At 43.1% G+C, this 21,004-nt stretch overlaps 1 protein-coding gene across 1 annotated transcript; it reads right to left on the reverse strand.

Moving 5' to 3' along the window:
* Positions 1-1,390: 1,390 nt before the first annotated feature.
* PDIA4 (protein disulfide isomerase family A member 4) lies at positions 1,391-19,766 on the reverse strand. Its single transcript, XM_005519082.3, has 10 exons — positions 19,595-19,766; positions 14,231-14,411; positions 12,372-12,577; positions 11,567-11,705; positions 10,888-11,093; positions 10,186-10,344; positions 9,136-9,287; positions 8,615-8,771; positions 8,287-8,520; positions 1,391-7,849 (listed from the first exon to the last, which is right to left on the reverse strand). Exons 1-10 carry the CDS (start codon positions 19,695-19,697, stop codon positions 7,434-7,436), a joined length of 1,953 nt encoding a protein of 650 aa, XP_005519139.1. The 5' UTR covers positions 19,698-19,766; the 3' UTR covers positions 1,391-7,433.
* Positions 19,767-21,004: the final 1,238 nt, after the last annotated feature.

Consider the following 21,004-nt stretch of genomic DNA (forward strand, 5'->3'; position numbering starts at 1 on the left):
GGCACCTGCTTTCCAAGAGGGAGTTTTATGCTGACAATCACAACAGACTGCAAGCACAGTTCTGTGACCTCAAGATGGTCCTCACTGTGTTTAAGTCTGAAAAAGGGATGGCTTTCTGAAAAAGGCCCTTTTCTGCTGGCTGGAGTTTCATTGGGCTTTACTCACCGCCCTGTTTGTTTTGGATCTTGTCTGATTCTCTCCCTGCAGGCAGACTTCTACCCTGTAGGTGCATCCCAGATATCAAGCTTCAGGCTTTACATTCCAGTGCAGGTGCCAGGCACCTAAATTTTTGATACTGAATCTTTTACTAGAATGGATAAATCATGGCTTGGGATGAGGAAAACATTGTTGCATCCACAGTGTTGGATGGATCTTGCTTATTCTGAAATATTAACACTGGACTCAATTTAGTAGAAGGAAGAAAAACTCACCTTGGAAAAAGGAAATGTCATAGACAGCAGAGAACCACATAACCACTCCTTTCTTGTGGCAAACAAACAAGTGCAGCAAGATACTTATGAATGCATTTGATATTCTCTGAAGTCAAAGTGTCTGAAGAAACTAAATTTTGCTGTTAGACTCTGTTGAGTCAGAAAAAGTTCATTCGTTATTTTATCACTATTAAAGTGCATGTTCTAAATTGGTTATTGATTTCAGCCAGTCACCAGATGAAAGCAAAGAATGTTTCAAACCAAAAGAGTTTTGAGGCAATGTTATTTTTTTCCCCTCCAAACAGTATCCCAAGATCTACAATTCTCAGTAGAACATTTTTGTACAGTTCTTATTTTATATCTGAGCTGATGCATGTCTCAGGCTAAATGTTTTCTCATGGTTTTTTTGCTCTCATATAGTTATTGATCTGTATTTGCTAGTGGCAAATACACAGAATTGGCTGTATTGCCTGGTACTGCCTGTGATTAATTTACATGTGTAGGAATCTTTACATTGTCCTAATTTCCTCTTTCCATTCCAAGCAGTATGTTTCCCACCAGTGACTTAGGTCTGGCCTTTCAAAGTGCAGTGCTTCATGCACAAGAGGATGAATTGCTCCTTATGTATCCACAGTTCCTCTTCAGGCTGAAGTGTTCAAGTACTGGATGTCTTGTGACAATGAACTTTGACCATTCCTGTAATTCTCAGCAAAACCAGCTGCACTGTTAGAAAAATAACTCCAAACAAACGCTGATTTTATCCTACCACTGAAGCTGTTACCACAGCACTGTGATAAAAGGACTTTTTGATCCTTACCAGTTCCTTTGGACATTCTCCTGGATGAGCAAGCACTAGCCTTATACCCACTGCTGTGTAGCCATGGCAAACAACATGCTTCAAGGAGATCATTAACACTCATGGTGCACTTTGGAAGTGAAAGAATGAAAAAACCAAAGCCCACTGTGACCCCTTTTTTTTTATTTAAAATGTGATTTTTCTATTTAAAGATTGGCTTTTTTGTCCAAATTGAACATTAAGGGTGATCTCTGAGAAAAATGAAGAGGCAGGCAGATTATAGTAAGGCCACTTACATTTCCATGGACTCATTAGTACACCAGTAAACAGCTCTCTTGTTTTGCACCTGCTGAAGTCAGGTGATCTATTACTGCTCCTGCAGGCTCAGGAAAAGGAGCTTGAATGAAGCTCAGCCCTCTTGTCACTATCCCCTCTGTGAAAATCTGCTGTCTGGGAAAAGCTACAGCTTAATTCAACTAGTGGAATTTTACTTGCTATCTTTTAGTAGTTACCATAAGACTGAAAAAGATGAAAACCAACTCAAAATCACAAAAGAAAAGCCAACCCCCACATGAAAACACATCACTGAAGCCCACTGTCCAAAGGCACCAGCAAAAGTTACATACGAAATATTTCCCATGACAAGTGAACCCAAAGCTGCCTTCCTTACTCAAAGCAGTAGTACCAATTTCTAGTGGCATGTCCCATTTCCTGAATGCATTATGCGGTTCAGTGCTAGTGCAGCAGGAGCACTCAGCAGAGCTGTGGACTTTTGTTTGTATTGCATACTTTATTTGGAACAGGCCCATAGGTTAAATGCAAGTTATTGGGCTGAATATGGAAAGCAAACAGCTGAGACCTTGTGGTCCGATATGTAAACCAACGAGATTAGCTGAGTAAATGGCCCTGTCTAGCCTTGATTTCTCTAACTTAAGGGAAATTTATAATTTACCTTTTGTCCTCCCCTGAGATCACCTTCTGCTGTATTTTTCTTTTACTTTGCTTTTATCATTCTGAGCAGTATTTTACCAGGCTGTATTGCAGAACAAATCTCTCGTATTGTAAGGCAAAACATACTAGATTTCAAGAAGGCCACTATAACTTAGACAAAGGCAAGGAGAAGGGCATTAATGCAGGCCAGGCTGTCAAGTGTCAGCTTTCACTATGAAGAAACAACTGGCTGTTCAAAACCCCAGCCTGCAGAAATCCCTCAGAGGATTGGGTTACTGATTGTGATAAGGGTTTTATTTGCATGGTTGGATTAAATATAGCTTATCTCCTTTATGTTTCTGTTAACCAAGTCACACACAGCTTGAGATGTGAACATCATTTCTGAAACTGAAACTTCCACCTTTCTAATGAAAGGATTTGGAGCAGTTCACAGAGCAGATTCCTTTCTCTCTGGATGCAAAAATGAAACTGGAGAGTGGTCATGTCCTTCCAGACCCAAGCAGCCTCATCTAGCCTTTACAAAGACATGCTAATTTAGTTTTCATGGTACATATAGATCTTGTTCAGACAAATTACAGCACAATGGCTTAAAACATAAAACCAGCTGCTCCTGACACAGAAAATCCAGCACCAGCATTAACACAACATCAGTCTGTGGCATGAGAGCAGGCAGAGCTCTGTCTAAAGGAACTGGCTTCAAGTGCAGAGCAACTTCCAAGGATGAACAAAACATTGACTTGTGAGTGGGATTCTGGGCAGATATGAAGACAAGCTGTGCATGGTGGAAGAACATTTCTTCTGCCCATGGTTGCATGGCTTCACACAACCTACCATGGGTCCAGGCAGGAAAAGAAGGGGAGCCCTTTGTAGTCAGCAACTGAGAGCCCTCCCCTGGCAAATGCACTGCAGAGACGTGCAGTAATTCCTGTGACACTTCAAACTGTGCTGAAGTCTTAGAAATGCCTGGCAACTGATCCAAGATGCTACCACATTCAATTTTTCTAGGGCTGCTCATAGATCCCTGATCTGCATTGACAAAGGGAGTTCTGCAACTCAAGCACACACAGCAAACCAAAGCCAAATTGCGTAACAAATACAAGGTTCTATACCAGTTTGACTAAGCAAATTACACAGTTTGCAGAGGGCTTAACTTGCTGCCCACATCAAGGGCTGAGCATACAGACTGCAACACTCAGACTTCTAGCCAGTAAAGGTAAAAGACCTGTCAGTAACAGGCCTTTTGGAGCATGAACAGTTTGCAGTTGCAAAAAAAGGACAGGAGTCTGATCACTACAGTAAATGATACTTCCTGAGGAGCCTTTAACCTGTATCATCTATTCATGTTCTACTTTCCAGAAGCCTGTTTTCTCAGCACATACCCTCACGTACAAGAACGCAGATAAAACTTTGTGGCCCCAGCTCTGCAGTGCCTTTCTTGCTTGCCACCAGCCAAATCCTAGGCCACATCCAGGCACTACCATAATTAGCAGTTTGGCTATACAAAATTGCTGAGAGTAGGAACCAGGTAACAACCTTGATTGCAAACTCTCTACTGCTAACAAATCTCTTCAGTACAAAAACCCCAAACCTATCACTTAATGCAGTATCAAGATCCCAGGCCAGTATTTATTGTCACAGAGACAGTATAAACTCATTCCTGAAGAAGTATCAGCTGTATCAGTACCTTAGTTCCTAACCCTTCAGAGAAAGGAGCTGACCCTGAAGAAGTCACAAGTCTTACTACTTTAAGATGTACTACAGTTTACAGAAATAAGTTTGTTTTCGAGAGGATTCATGTGTGGGAGATGCACCAGGCCAGGCTCCATGGACTTTCATTATTACACAAATCAGTCCTGTGCTGAGGCATAAACTGCAGGATCTCTTCCACCTGGAACCATAATCAGAAATTATGCCATATGCTCATGCAGCTCTGGCTAAGAGCAAGTGAGGGGAGCTCCCTTATTCTCTTGTACTGTGCATTTTTTTTTCCTTCTGTAAGACGGGAATACCAAAGCTAACCAGCAGCATTCAGGTAACTCTTTAATAAAAGAACTTAGGATGTTTAGGAAAGCATCCTAACACCTCAGGAAGTAAAAAGCAGGCATGCATAATGCATTGAACAAATTCCAAAAGAATATATGACCTGTTCTCCTTAGAATGCATCAATCACATTAGTATCACTTTCTGTACAGAGATAACAGACCTCCTGATGTATCCACCTCGGTGAGTTTCACAGAGGGTTCATGCGATGTTGATAGTGCACACAGCACAGAATAGGATACTTGAACTAAGCAAAGCAATTAGCTTTCCACTATGACTCTGCCCAAAGCTTAGAGACAACAGTATCCTCATCTTGCTGGGAAGTTATAAATGCATTTATTATGACATGCAGCTGACAAGGTGAGTGGCACAGCCAAGGACTCACAGGAAATGTGGTCAGGCAACACCAGTGTAAGGATGGAACAAATCCTCATTCCCTCTACTGCTCACAACCTAAACACGTAACCTACTTGGGGTAACACTGCCTGCTCTTGCAGCTCACTGTTCTGAAGTAACTATAAGCAGTACTACAGTTACTGTATTCCTATTCCTTATTCAGCTCTGACTTAAGCACTACTCCTAAACAAGAGTCAGGTGTTTCAGCAGAGTACTGAAGTAACTGTTTATGTACCAGGCTGCCTCCACGCGTGAAGGCATGGAAGAGAGAGATTGCAGGAGCACTGAGCAAGCTCACCTAGGACACTCCCCTGGGCCTTGTGTCTTTTATTGCCACAGGGTCTCCCTGGAGGCTGTAGAGGTTTCAACCCAGAGGTGTTGGTTCCTACGGAGAGGAAGCAGTATATAGAAACAGTACAGCATTGGCAATGACAACGTTAATAATTTAGCACCTGTCAGAAGAGAGGTGAGAAATGCTCCTGCTCAACTTTAACCCTTACTGTCCCAAGGAGAACGGTGCTTCAGTCCTGACTGTAGTCCATCACCACCAATAAGGGACTCTTCACCCTCCCTTCTACATGTGCCGTACTTATCCATATCCCCCTGTTAGACAGCAGCTGTTTTGGAATAAAACCCTTTAAGTCTGCAACCAACTAACAACGAGCAATTTAGTTCCCCATAGCATTATGTGAGGTATTTGCTTTGGCATAGAACCTGAACTATGTTTTAAGAACTGATTAAAAAAGCCTGTGCCTACTTCTTTGAAGAACTGAATTGTTAACACTGACAGATAGGACAGAACTTGTTACTTGGCTTGTATGTATATTCTCTAAAGCTGAAAAAAATCACCTCTGGTGCTCAGCAAAGTCTGATCTCGCTCCTGTTGCCTGCACAACACATTTAGAATAGATTATAGCTTTTGAAAGCTCTACAGAAGAGCTTCAAACTGAAATGGCAGTAGATGGGAAGATAATGCACTTTACTTGGTAAGAGCCTTGTAGATGAAATACCGCCTAAGCTTAACAGGCATCTGTCCACTTAAGGACAATAGGAAAAAAAACCAAACCTCTAATCCGAAAGGAGGAAATGGACAATGGTAGGGCCTGAGATAAATGATGACACTACTTTAACACTTTTTCTTATGCTTAATAAGCATTACTGTTAATGTTAATATGCTTATTTAACACAAATGCTAATGCTTAGCATTTCCCAGCTTTTGCTGATAAACAACAGGAGCTGAACAGCATTCAGGCCCACCCCAGCACTCCCAGATTTGATACTGTTCCTCTCACTCATAATCTGCTGATGAGCTTTGTTCACTATCTTTGGCTAAACCATTACTTAGGGGAAAGCCTTCATGCAGTCCCATACACCTCTGCAAAAATAATTTCATAGTTATGCTTTGCTGTGTGGGTTGTTAACAGTGGGGGACAATCCCCTGTTAAGGCAGAAGGGAAGAACATCCCTTCAATAGGGATGTCAGGTGCAGTAGGAAAGCCCCTTGCAGTCCCTTTTGGGTCCTCAGACTCTACCTGAACAGCCACCTCCTGGACGTGGGTTTATCCTTGCTACACAGAAGAATGCTCCCCAGAAAAAAAAAAAAAATGGTAATGGTTTTAGATTTGCATACCCTCCAAAATCTAAAAACTAATGCAACAAGCAATTACTGAGGGAAGACTGGTGATATTTTGCAAGACAGAAAACAGTAAGGGAAAAACTACCTGTAAAATGAGATGTGAATCAAAACTGCCTCAGGGACACTCAAGTCCCACACACCACAGCATCACAGCTCTTAGAGGAGGCAGACAGTGCTTCTATAGCACCTAAGTCTGCAACCTCAACATGGCCCATAAATTTATGGACATATCTAAACTGGGCCATACAAGATAAAAACCTACTTTTAAATGCATATATTCCTAAGGGGAACACAGAGAGGGTGTGATTATTCTTTGTGCCTGCAATACCTGGTAGAGGAATAAAGACCATTAGAAGGTCTCAAGTCTGCTTACCCAAAGAAGAATCACTAGCAAACTTTCTTCTCTGCAAAAGGAAATGAGACAGTAACACACAGATCTGACACCAGGATCCCAGCATTACCACCCACTAGATGCTCTTTTTCTGCCATACTCCAGTTACTCCAAAACATATTTAGGAAGACTAAGATGTAAATGGGTCAGTAAGGACTGGTAAAGAGAGGTACTTTAGAAAAACTTGCTATTTTAGTATCACCCCCTCTACAGAGAGGCACAAAGCTAAAACAGGTCTACAGCATATTTAGTTAGCAAGTCCCTGTGTCTTATCTCAGTAGGACCAAATAGTTCATCCACACTTTAGAAAACCTCCATTCTTATCCTCAGCTATAAATACACAGATAGAATCACATGAATAGGTACACAGAAACATAACAGAAAAGATTAGCTGAAAAGACTGCTCCCCCCAGTAACCATAACAACAAATAAGAGAAATCCATTTGTCTGAGGGATCTGCTTCTCTCTTTTTGGTAGTATCTTTTAACTTAAAAACAGCTGCATTGGAGTCAAAGAATAAAGCTCAAGATAGTCACAAAAAATAAAGGATGTATTTTTCTCCAAAGATCAAAACCGTAACTAACGTAAGACATTCATATTAGAGTATTAAGTTCAGTGTCCAGAAAAAAACTCATCTGCCATATAAAAAAAAAAAAAAAAAGATACTGCAATTGCTTTACTGCTCAAGAATCTCTGCTCAAAACTGCTTAATTCTTCTCTCACAAAGTTTTGTCAGTAACTTGATTTTAACTACATTGTACAAACAATTTTTGTTCTCCACCCTCATCTTATCTAAAGCTCTTCTTTTGTTCTGGAGAGTTTTGTTGCATGCTCCTCTATAAATTTGCTCAAATGCTCTAAATCTCTGTCCCCGCCTTCAAATTTAATAGGGTTGTTCTTCTTGTCCTTCGGAGCAAAGTAGATGGTGGGGAATCCCTCCACTTTGTAGTGGTCATTCGTCACGTCATTGGCAGTAGCATCCATCTTGGCTATAATCAGATTTTTCTCATTCTTGTATTTTTTACCTAGCTCATTATACACTGGTTCTAGTTTCTTGCAGTGTCCACACCATGGGGCATAGAACTCTATGAGAACATCATTCTTTGGATCCATCACTATGGTATCAAAAGTTTTACCCACTACCACTTTCACGGGCCCTTTGTTATTTTTTGGCACTGGCTGGGACTTCACAATTGGCTTCAGTTTTCCTAGAAGGAAACAAAACACACAACACTGTTAGAATGTGGTAAGAGCAGCCTTTACAATCTCCCCTAAGAAAGGGCAGAAGTACATCCTCCTGCCAGGGAAATATCACTGCACCAGTAAATGAACTTGCCTCAGCATGAAACACAGGCTAGTTAACTGGTGACCTTTTGGCCCAATAACCTCATGAAATATGGGCAACAGTTTGTTTTGCAATTTCCTAGAACCCTTCTCCTCCTTTTATGGCTGTCCATCCACAAAGTACTAAACCATGATTTAATATAGTAGTCCCCAAATATGAATGACCAGCTCACTCTTTAAAGCCACAGGAACATTTTAGGCTTGTAAAACAGACTCTGCCTACTGGAGCCATTGCCCCAGGAAAGAACCCTTGGAAGAGTAAACAATATGGCTTAACAAACCTCTATTTTAGAAACTGTACCTTTTTTGAATGCCAGCACAAACTGTCTGAGTACATCAGAGTCAAACTCTTCTGGCTCCATGGCATATTTCTTGCCACCTTCATCCAGAATGGCAGCATTGACATCCTCTCCACTCTCAAGCAGGCCCAAGTCTTTTATTTCGGAAGAATAATCTTCCTCATCAGAAACAGCAAACACGTATTCAGGGAAGTCTTTAGCCACTTCCAGGACTTTGCTTCTCCAGTACTGGGTAGCTGAAAAACCGGAACAGGACAGAATTGGTAATTTCTAGTTATTTAGTGCCTGCTTCCTCTCAAAGTGGAGGAAGGGTAATTGTAGCAAACCTACCAACACGGTAGTCGAAACTGAAGTCCACAGAATAGTAGACAACCACTAGAGGACGCTTGGAGTATCTCTTGGCATCGTTAGAAGGCTTGCGATGACCAACAAGAGGCAAAGCATGTTTTAGCACGTGCTCTTTAATCTCAGATCCATCTGTGGAGTCCTGTAAAGAAGTCATGAAAAAAATTCAAGCAAATGGATTTAAGTGGCATTTCTGCTACACACTACTAAAAAACCAACATTGGTACACACGTGAATACAAAAGAGGGAAGGGCACATCATAAAAACAAGGCTGTCACCACATTCTTCAAATTTTTGAGCACTGAATATTGTAATGTTAAATTATTATTTGAAAACATAACATCTGGACTAATTTCATATTGTACAAAGCAATATAGTTTCAGAGGACAAACAGGTTGACTCAAATATCTAGAGGCAGTACTTCCAACAGGAAGATGCCATCTGATCATAATTAGAGAAACTTCAATCCCACAAAGAAACCTTTTAGCTCTGGACCATCTACTCACTTTAAGATTCAGAACATGCATCTTGGGCTCATGCTTTGACTGAAATTTTTCTGGCTGCATGACAACCAGTTTTCCTGGAGATGCTTTCAATAGTTTTGCAATCTCGTTGCTGAAGGTGTGATGGAATTTATAGTCTTCTCTCAAACCATTAGCTGAAAAATTAAGGTATGGGAAAAGGAAAAGTCATTAGAAATGAACTGACAGCCTGTAACAAATCTTGATATTACAACTGCAAGGAAACTCTCTTCCTGTTCTCAAGGTGATGCAGAACAATCCAGTCTTAGACAACAGTTCCCATCCAGGGGTGAATAGCATGTGAATATACATACAATTCCAGTATCACTATTTAAATGCTGTTCAACAACCCATCCACTTGAAGAGTTGTTCTACACACTCAAACTCCCAAAACATATACAGCAAAACAGTTATTCTTTTATCAATCTCCTACCTCTTGGCTTGCCCCCAAACAGGTCAGCTAGCCAAACTACTTGCTTTGGGGCAGCCTGAGAAACAGTTCTGTATCTTGCCATGCTGAGGCAAACAAATCACCTAATAATCCTAATCCAACTATGACAGCAGCTCCAGAATTAGACATAGACAGGTTGCCAGGAACAGTCTAACTAAACTGACACAGAAGTGGATGATGATTGTTTCTCTGGGCCTCTCATCCCAAATGAGTTTGGTGAAGACTGACTGTGGACTACCAGTTATGAAACTAGAGTAAGAGACAGCAAACACATCTAGACTTTAAGCCAAGAAATTGTGGTTTGTTCATCAGGATGGAATTTTCCCTCCTCTCTGGTGCATGTGTTTTTAGGGACACAATTACCAAGCAGAGGTATATTCTGTGACTGGCTGACACTTTAGTTACAGCCTCAAAATCTGGTGTGAACTTACTTTCTGAGTACAAGATCACCCTTCCTCCTACTTCTTCTCTCCAAACTTCCCTACTCAACTAGAAAAAGAAATAAATGATCTCTCTATGCCCAAAGTCCCAGGCAGAATCCAAACAAAACATGTATTTCATTAATATTTGAAAACATTCTTTACCTGCTTCCTGATAGAGCTGATAGGCTTTATCATTCTCTCCACTAAAAATACCAATGATGATGACATCATCCCCATCCCTCAGAAATTCTTGTACCTGCTTGGTAGCCTGAATCTGTTTGGATGGAGGACCAGCCTGTTCAATCATGTAGTCGACAATACCTGTGAGACAAACCCGCCCGCAAAAAGTTGCTTAGAACATTTATTGAACTGCAAGATTTAGGAATTCCATCTACAACATTGTATAATATCACATTTCCCATGGACACCTTTCCTCCTGTGCAGCCCTCCCACAACAACCTAAAGACCAAATCAGCAAGACCTCAGTCCAAGTTTTTAAAGCTGCAGTTCTGAACATTCCCTTTCAGGTTGGTTTCAGAAGAGGTGGCCAAGCACACAATCCATAGATATCAGTTGATCTTGTGAGCAATGCTCCTTTCTGAATTTCCAGACCCTTCACTGTCTCCTGAACCTGTTATGAGCCAAAGTGCTACCTGAATAGTCTTAAGTCCTCCCTCTTATTAAAACTTAATAGTGAGTATTTTGCCAGTCCTCAAGGTGCATTCCAGTACAATTAAAAACTGCCCATTTACTCATACTGCCACAGCTTCACCATGTGTATTTAACTTACTTGATATTGAAAAGAGCTGATGCTACCACCAAAAGATGCCCTCAGAAAACAAGAAAAAGCTTAAGTTGCAGTACCGTATTTTTCCCGTGGACCACTGTAGTCATAAGGCTTGCCCTTGCGGAAGATTTTGAGAGTTGGGTAGCCAGTAACATCAAACTTCTTGGCAAGCTCAGTTTCAGCCGTGGCATCGACTTTAGCCAGGGGAATGGGAGGCGTGCGCTTGCTGAGCTCCTTGGCAGCCTTCTCATACTCTGGAGCAAGCCTCTTGCAGTGTCCACACCTAGGGAGGGAGAGCAGAGGGCACTTTTTACAAGCTATTAAGCCTGCCAGGTACCTTCTACCTCTGAAGTGGAAGAGTTAAGTATTCCAGAATGCAGAAATGGGATCATTGAACCCACAGAGGACACTTCAGCCTAGGAAGACGTGTCTCTGCAACCTGAAGCTGGCCCCTGTGCCTGGCCTCACACCACTATAGGCAGGCTTCATTTTTAGAGGCCATTTTTAAACTAAGGACCAATTCTCTTTGGTTTTCAGTATCTAACTGTGTTCCCAAATTAGTAAATATTGTGAATCTCCAGTGAAGATTTGGACACCACCCCTTGCTGAGACATAGATCCAGTCTAGTCTGCAAGTGATTTGCAGTGTGTTCCTAGATGCAGATTAGAACTGAGGTACACCACAGCTACACACACCTGCATGAGGCAAAGGTGTGTAAAGAGGCATAACAACACAGGTGACTGCCTTCTTGCTTACCATGGAGCATAGAACTCCACCAGGATTATGTCAGCATCATTCACAACTTCGTCAAAATTATCCTGGGTCAATACCAGAGTAGCTTCGGGTGGAGGAGTCCAGTTGGGGTCAGAAACCTCCTTGACTTTGGCCACAATAGCTGAAATACAGTTCAATAACCCAATTAGCAAGCATGCATTTTATCATACCAGTAGCATGTCAAATGCAAGAATTTGAAATCAGAGTGGCAAGCACGGTGTAGGACCAATGCTTACACATCAAGCTTACATGAGAACACTTTCTTAATCAAGCTTCTTTATGCCTTATTTCCTTGTTGGCATTGCCAAGAAGGTCTTCTCTTCACCCCATAGAGCAGGGCACAGATCTGTATTTTACAGCACTGAATTCCATCTCAAAACAGCCAGGAAAGGTAGTTTTTCCCCATCTAGCTGGAGATGAGCATATTTATTAAGCAAAAGTGGGTTTCTACACAGTCAATATACAGACGAAATGTTTATTGTCTGATCCTTCAGAATTTTTGATCCTTTCAAAAATGAGACTGCCTCCTCTTCTAGTCAAGTCATATTTCTAGAAACCTTCTGTCAGTAACAGCACTACCCACTACCTGTAAAATTGTCCTCTAGCACGCAGCCCATTGAGAAAACAGGGGACATTTCAGCATTCATAATATATATTATATATTCATAATATTACTTGGCTTAATAATAAGTTGAGATCAGAGTCCTTCAAAACGGCCACAAATTAAGAAACAAGGCCATATGCTACCTTGCTTTCTTACAGAGAACTGCAAAGGACTGGTGCTTACCATCTTCCGTCCGAGACCCATCATAGTCAACAGCTTGGCCTTTTTTCAGGATTTTGATGGTTGGGTAGCCACTGACATCGAAACGACTTGACAGTGAAGTGGCTGCAGTAGCATCTATTTTGGCTACAGGAATAGGAGGGTCATTTTCCTTCAGAGTTTTGGCTATCTTTTCATACTCAGGAGCAAACTGCTTGCAGTGCCCACACCTGTCAGAGAAGACACAAGTAGGTACAGAGGTGCTCATGTTTGTCCTGCTACATGTTTGCATCACGGAGAGGTAGAGAGCAACTGTAGCTAATGTACTGTTCATATCAAAAACATTTTTTTCCCTTAATTTTCATTCATTGTGGAATGTATTACCATATAAAAGCAATGTAAAAAAATTCAACAACTGCTTTTACAACAAAGTTGTAAACTTTGTATTACAAGGTTTATTGCTCCTTACTCCTACTTCCTTCCTTCCTTCCTTCCCCCACAAATACGGTCTCAATTCAACTTCAGCTTCTCCCTTAGGTTCATCTTCTTTCCCTAGCACCCTAAATAGAACTAAAGAGAAAATAAACCAGCAGTTAAGCTGGCCTAATGAAATCTCCCACCCACCATGGTAACACAACATCTGCTCCCTCTCTGGCCACACCATAACTCTCCAGGAAGAACAGAGGCTCCTGCTGCAAAAGCAGGCATAACAAAGGATACTAGCATAAGAAATGCTAAATATAGCCTGACAAACTAAAGATGAAACCAGGAAAATGTAGGAAAACAGAAAGAAGTGTGTGGCAGCCCGTGCTCCTCAGCCTCTCAGCTGGTAGGAGGGGGAGTAGAAAAATAGGAGAGGTGTTTAGCCTATGATGACACACATCCTTCTGCTTAGATAAATTAAACTTCACGTTTAGTTTCCATGTAGACAAACTACAGCTGCAGAATTAGTGCCTACAGCCAAGCAGGGATGAGATTCCCTGTGACAAGAATGGCACAAGTTAAAATGCAACTCTACCTCAAGCAAGATCATATTCCCCGTCTATTCAAAGGCTGGAGAAGGACCAATGAGTAAGCCATTTTTGTATCACTGAACCACAAAGGAAAAGAGGTTCTGGCTGCAACACTAATTCAGCAACTCTACTGAAAATATCTTCTACTCTTGTTTTCCCCCACTACTACCCCTAATCTGGAAGAATCCAAGAGAAGACACATCCTGGCCTAAATCCTTTGTCTTGGTTATATGCAGGTAAGTCCATTGTAGCTCCCTGGAGCAGACCAGTGGTGCTGTATACCCTGGGATGCCAGCAGAACTGCCATCATTAGGTAGATGTATGAGGCACTGGTTAAATTGATAATACAAACAAGCTACGTCCCTAATCACACCAAACGCTTCTGGCAAGGATAGAAATGTGAATTTGGAAAGGAAAACCTTCTGGCAATTCCCCTGCTAGGGAAGCCTTCATTACACCATCTAGATGAGCAAGTACACACGTTCTCAGTGGTCCAGCACTGGCACAGGATGATAGCAGGCTGCAAGACCACACTGTATGACTTTTCTGGGCCTCACTGGGACCATTTCTGTTCTCTGACAGGCATAAAACTGTAAAAGGATAGAATCAGGCTTGTGCTCCCCATGGCATGGGATCCCTCAGTATGACCCATATCTGGGTCATTATTGCATGGTACAAGGGAGGGAAAAAAGGTTCTTCTCCACCACCAGAACCATCTCTTTTTCTGGACAATAGCAGAGTCTAGGGCATCTCCTGCAGGCATGTTACTCCTTTGTCATCTTTAAGGTGGCAACCCAAGCTTTTTAGGAGCTTGCCCTGGCAGAGAAACCCTCTGAGGCTGCACTCAAGGAGGTACTGCTATGAACTCACCATGGTGCATAGAACTCCAGCAGCACAGTGTCCTTGTCTGCAGTGAAGGTGTCAAAGTTTGCATCATTCAAGACTAATACACCATTTTCTTCTTTAACTACAGAATCATCGTCATCTTCATCATCTTCTTCTTCATCGTCGTCATCATCACCATCATCATCAGCTTCTTTTATAACAGATTCTGGAAAGGTAAGAATATAACACAGATGAGATTGTGTCAAGTTTAACATTATATATTGGTTATATATATTTCAGTGTATATATATAAAATATATGAATGTATTATATATTATATATGAATATATATATATTCAGTATATATATATATATTTGAGTAAAGTATCAACAGATATTTCACATTTCAGGATGAACTAACAAAATGGACACAAGAAGAATTAAAGCACACAAATCTATGCAACAGTTGCCACCAAGGTTTGGCGGACCTCTCATTGAAATGTGGGCAGTGAGACAAGTTTTGCTGGGCAAGAAGGACACACAGATGATACCTGAACTTCAAACAGAACCCCTTCATCATGCAACAGAACAGCTGTCCTTTAAGTGTAACCAATTTGAAGTTCGAAAAATTAGTCTTACACCAAAAAAGTAGGTGTTATCTGTCCCCAGTGCTTCCCTCATACCCCTACTCACAAGACCTGTAACACTACAATAGCTATGTGCTGCCTGTCTGAAGGTCTAATAAACAGACAACACTTGCTATAAACCCAAATGTTACAATTTCTCTACTGTCAAGGTGGTTTGGAGGCAGCACTTCAAAACTGTGCTTCTTTCCTGACTGCTCCATCCGCCTCTGTCACTCTTGCTTTCAGTCACAGCAATGTTTCAGGTCTGGTATTCATTGAGGAATCTCCACTCACAAGAGCATCTATCGCTCTTCTCTGGATCAGCACCACACTGCATTGAGTGTAAAATCAAGTAAGTGATTGCAGGAGTCCCATGAAAACCCACACTTATGTAACTGACAAATGCCAGGTATCCTTCTAAAAATTAAAAAAAAAATTAATAATAATAATAAAAGATATAGCAGTGAAAGCTTCTTCTTTCAAAGATCTTTTAGGGAGGCCTTGGATTTAAGATCAATAACACTGGTCTAGAACTGGCCTTTAAAAGAGAAAGCAGATTTGTTAAATTACCAAAGCAAAATCAGCACGTGAAAGCTGAAGCTAGGACATTTCTACTGGTTCATTCATTGTTAGCTTGGAATTTGAGATGTTTTTTTCAATATCTGACCTTTCATATGTTCCTTTAAACTTTTTTTTTTAAAAAAAAAACAACATGTTATCTTTCAAGGAAACCAGACCTTCCGGAAGGACTTTAAAAGAATTTCAGTTACAGAACAAGTAATGAAAATATCTCATCCCAAATTAAAACTGTAAAACAATGAAGCTTAAGTCACTTTTGACCAGTGGGAGTCCCAGGAGAAGGATGGGAAAAAAAACTAAAGAACAGAAAAAAGGATTAAGGTTTCTTGTTCAAAATTATTTTCTATTTAACTTTAACTGGCTTTTGACTAAGCTGAGAGGAGTTATTGCAGCAGTATTCTGAAAGTACTCCGATTTCATCAGGAACTTGAAAGCTAAAAATGATAAATGTGTGCTGTCCAGGTATGAAAAAGCAAACAAAACAAAACCCACTTTTCTCAGACCAACAGCAGACAACACGAACAACCTCACCATGGATAAAATTATGCCATTTAATTGCAATAGCTGTTTTTATTTTAGTAGAAAGTATACAAAAACAAGCCTACATGCTCTCAGGAAACAGTATGGGGTCTTCATGTAACACAAAAATACTAAAGCTTCTGATGAGGGGAGAGATCACAGGAGATCATTTATCACACAAGAGTAGTCAGCTGGATTAGGTTTCCTTAACAAGTACTAGTGTTTCACCTGATCTTTGAAACAGCTAAAAGCACTATTTGCAAGCAGACAATGCCTCCTGTGTTGCAGCACTTGCTCACTCTTGAGTGAATCTAGCCGTAACATACTTGCAGGACTGCCCAGGTGAAGCAGCTGGATTTCAGGGGGCTTCAGCAGGCAAAACTTGTGCCTTACATGGGTGCCCAGCAGCTCTGAGGGCTGTGTTTCACTGCAGGTTGTTCCTGGTTGGCCTACGCCTGAATTCCTGGCTATTGCATTCCTGGCAAATTGCTTAAGATACGATTTTTCCTGACACAAAGAAATGCGAGCAAAACCAGCCAGCCGGTTCTGCTCCTGCACCTCAAATTATCCACCAGGTTGTCACCCTTGTTCCTGCTGACTACCCACACTCAAGAGAGACAAAGACCACAGCAGCTACAGTGGCACCCACTTTTTAGAAAACCAAGAACAAGAACTTGCATCCAGCACCAGTGGAAAATGTAACCATTAGATCCACCATCCCTCGCTGAAATAATTTTATATCTTCAAAATTATTTTGTATCTACAGCAAGTGGCTGTACAGCCTTTGAAGGTAAAACTTCCCTGACAGTGACACATTGTCATGGGCATTACACACACCCACTTCTCCTCCCTGGAGATGGAGGCAGGACAATAGCACTGGAACAGCAGAACTCCACCTTTTCCCTAGTGGCTTGAGGAGGGCGTGCATTAAAGAAAAAGTTAACCACGCTTAGATATTGGTCCTTAAGAGTGCAGACTGACTTTCTGTAGCTTCCAGCTTCACCAACACCTAGGGCTATCATAGCTACCTCTACCATCCCTTTACTGTTGGGACTGAAAGACCTGATTCAGGGACCCAACCATGGAAGAAGCAAGCAGGACTTTTTTTCCCCCCATTAAAACCAATAAACTTTCCTCTGCATTGAAAATTTACAATTTAAAGAAAATTAGTGTAACTGTGACACATGAAGTGGCAGAAGTAGCTAATAAATACTTGCATAAATCAGCTCATGAAAATAAAACAGCTGCTCCCAAACTGAAGTGTCTTTATTTCTTAAGGAGACTTGCAAAGCCAGTGGACAAACCAACAGCTGTGACAGCTGTGGCTAAAATCTGCCATCTGGTAAAATACAGAAAAAACACTTTTACTCAGGGAAGAAGAAAAAAAAAAAAATCCAGAAATTTCAACACTTTACTACACAAGTCAAAAAATGTGATCAAGAAGGTACTTTTTTTAAGACTTGAAGTACATGACTCTGGCTGGCAAGCCTTCATTAGGATGACAACTACCGTGAAATTAATTCTTACAGTAACTTCACTGAACACTCAGTGTTTATCAGAAATATGGCCTAGTAACATTTTCTTAAACAAAGCAGATCCTGGACAAAAAAAAGCTGCATCCAGATACCAATGACTTTGGGATTCTGCTTGAAAATTTAATTTTGAGGAGCACACTGTTCCCTAACTGGATGAGCTCAGTTATCAGAAACCGAGAACTCAGGACTCATAATGTGTTGCTAGGGCATTCAAAAGATTTTCAATAATATCAGCCCCCCTCAATCTTTTCTGAGGTGGATCCTCTACATGATCCCTCCTTTCCCATCATCAGGATACTAAGGGAGTAGTGGTCAGGATCCAGGCTAACCTCACTTTCAGCATATCTGTCTCCCTGCCCTGCTCAAACCTCACTTCCCAAATCATGCAGTGCAACAAACTGGGTTTGCTCGGAACTTTTTATCTCCCCAACAATCAATGTGCATAAGATTACTTCCCTGTTGCAAAGTAAATTTATTCCACCTCATCCAAATCTGTATTCCAAGGGCAAAAATGGAAATCCCAAACTATGTGCACTTTTGAGGCAAAGGCTTTGTAAAGCCTAGTTCATGATCTATATACAAATTCAAGACACACAATAGAACCTGGAAAACGATTCATGTTGGGGAGTGGATTAGTGTTCAGCTCCACACAGCAGGAGATACTTCCATCAATGTGTACCTTTGATCCCGAGAACTCCTATAATGAGAAGTACAAGCAAGCATGGGAAATACTGTTGAGAGCCTGGCCCACAAGAAGCTGAGCCACTGCTGCCAGCCACAGGTAACACTGTAACATCACAGGTGTTACTTCACCCTTTGAAGGTGGCAGGGGACATCAGTACTAGGCTTTGTCACATGTTACAAAGAAACCATAACCATACTCTAGCTAAAAGCCGAGAAAGAGACACAATAATTGTATTACAGTTTACAGAAGAAAAGTGCTCCACAGGAAGATTCTGTATTTCCATCTCCTTACTGCAGCTGCTATATCATTAAGAACATATCTTCACCCTTATCTTACAGACTATACAGTTAGTCACACAAATAGGGTAAACGATTTAAATGCACTTCTGCAAGTTTTAGTGCCTGTTAGGCAAGCAAAAAGTTGCAGGACATGAGCTCAGAAGATCATCCATAATCTAGTCACTCTAAAAGCCCTCTAACACTTAAAATACAGCAGTGTTCATGTAGGAATTATGAAAGATGCATAATTTACCAAAATCCACATGAAAGAAACTTAAAACCAAAAAAAGAAACACCTTCAAATGTCTGCCTCCTACATACAGGCACTATACTCAATAAGCCTGAGCAGCTTTGTTTCAGCTAATTTTGGAGACACACGTCAGTAAAATTCAAAGACAGTAGGAAGAAACACCAAGAAGATGGTAACAACAGGCCTTCCTTCTGTGCGGGGAAAAAAAATAAACATCAGTTTGAAACACGAAGAACGCACAGGGTCCCTGAACAAAGGAGTAAGGAAAAGAGTGCTCAGTCACAGAATCATAGAACACTAAGGGTTGGACAGGACCTTAAAAGATCTCAGTCCCAAGTCCCGTAGTCCCCAGCCATGGGAAGGGACACCTCCCACTAGGCCACTCCTTGGTGGCCGGGATTGAGATATCCACAACCTCTCCGGGCAACCTGTTCCAGTGTCTCACCACCCTCAGAGTAAAGCATTTCTCCCTCATATCGAACCTAAATTTCTCCTTTTTCAATCTGCACCCACTATACCTCATTTTATCACCGAAGTTCCTGATGAAGAGTCCCTCTGCAGATAATGAAATCGCAATATGACCTGTTTGAGTGGGAATAAAGAAATCGCAAATTCCCTGGAGATTTAAAAGCCAGGGCTTGATTGCCAACACGGCCAATTGTTAGCGAGCTGTTAACTCCGTGCCTGGGAGAGGCGAGGCAGAGCCGCCCCACGGCGCACGACAGACGAGCAGCGCCGGGACAAGCTGCTCGCACAGACCTCAGCGCCTTCACGGGGCGGGCTCAGCGCCCTGCACAGAGGCCTGCGAGGAGCACCCCAGCCCCAGCGGCGCCCCGCCAGCCCGGGCTCCCCCCCGCGCCCGGCGCCGGGGCCGCGCCACCGCCTCCCGCGGCGGGACCCACCATGCGCTACCGGCCCGGCCCCTGCCCGCGCTCACCTCCGTCGCCATCCTCCTCCTGTGCCGCCGCGCCCTGCGCCAGGAGGGCGATCTGAGCCAGCCCCAGCAGCAGCACCAGCACCCACAGCCCGCGCATCCTCATGCCGCCGCAGCTCCCGGCCTGGTCCGGCCCGTCCGCTCCCGACGCTGGGCTCCCGCCGCCCGCCCCGCCCCACACGGCACGCCGCGCTCGCTGATTGGCTGCCGCCCCAACACGTGCTTGGCGCGGCCACCAATCGACAACCGTCACGAGGGCCGCTGGCGCGGGGTGCTCGGGTTTCGAGGGACCCGCGGCGCCCCCGGGGACCCCCGGCGGCAGCGGCCGCGGTGCTGCAGCGAGACACGGGCGCCATCGGCCGAAGCGGCGGCTGAAAAGCGGCGGCGACACCGCGCGTAGAAGCGCCCGGCCGCTCTGAGGTGCCGCCCCGCCATTGGCCGCCGCAGAGCCGCCAACCGCGGGCCGCCACGCGTGGGGCGCGCGGCCGCTCCAGGGGCGGGAGGCGGGAAGGACGGGGCGGGCCCGCCCCGAGCGGGTGCAGCCACATCGCCCTTCGGGATTGGCGGGCTGGCGCTGGGGGGTGGGGCTAGCGGCCCGCGACAGCCTGTGAGGGCGCGCCGCGTACGAGGGGCGGGGGGAGCTGAGGGCAGCCTGAGGGCGGCGCTGGCGCTTTTTAAATTCTTGCACTGTGAGAGGGGGATTTGGGGAAATTGCTGCGGATGGGAAGGGTGGGATGGAGGCGTCGCCCCTGAGGGTTCCCACAGGGGCCAGGAAGGGTGTGGCGCAGCGAGCCCACTGGTAGCGCCGTGATTGTACGGGATGGTGTCACGGCACAATTTCTGTATGTGTTGCCCCGATGCTTTATCCCGATGCTGGTGAACATCTAAGATGCGAGAAGACAGCGCTAAAACCTGGGCTTTTGGCGCTAGAATTGCCAGTCTGTTCCCGTGCTTGGGCAAATTACAGCTGCTCATAGGCTCGCATAAGGGACCCTTATTTTAGTTTCTACAAAACTTCTGACTCTTGAACTGGTAGGTTGTAAGCATGAGGCACTGCTAAGTTCGGTGTGCAGCGGTTACACTGTAAAAGAGCAGCAGTAGCTGATGATAAACAAATACCTTCAAAGTTTTGAAGTGCAAGCTTAAAATATAAACTCCACAGTTTTAGAGGATTAAGACGTTGTGTTGCTCTGAAAGACTGCTGTTGCATCAGTAGGCATTTGGCATTTGTAAATGGTCTATAGGTTGAAAAAAAAATCAATCCACATTAAAAGGCCTGCTGTGTTCTACATTCTTAAAATTATAGCCTGGAAGTCAGTGCCTTTTCTCAACTCGGCTACCACACAAATTATCCTGAAAATACAGGGGCAGTTTATTAACTGACTTGGCATATCACTAGAATGGAGTGGGATC

Source organism: Pseudopodoces humilis, chromosome 1 (assembly GCF_049639895.1).
Source record: "Pseudopodoces humilis isolate 2021_Gansu_Grassland_sample_001 chromosome 1, ASM4963989v1, whole genome shotgun sequence".
Taxonomy (NCBI): domain Eukaryota; kingdom Metazoa; phylum Chordata; class Aves; order Passeriformes; family Paridae; genus Pseudopodoces; species Pseudopodoces humilis.

Excerpts from the sequence above, each read along its gene's own strand:
- PDIA4 (XM_005519082.3), bottom strand. The coding sequence starts at position 19,697 with ATGAGGATGCGCGGGCTGTGGGTGCTGGTGCTGCTGCTGGGGCTGGCT. Across the intron at positions 11,706-12,371 it reads TGGGTCTCGGACGGAAGATG|CTATTGTGGCCAAAGTCAAG; the intron begins GTAAGCACCAGT and ends ACTGTATTTCAG. Across the intron at positions 11,094-11,566 it reads GTGGAGTTCTATGCTCCATG|GTGTGGACACTGCAAGAGGC; the intron begins GTAAGCAAGAAG and ends CTCCCTCCCTAG.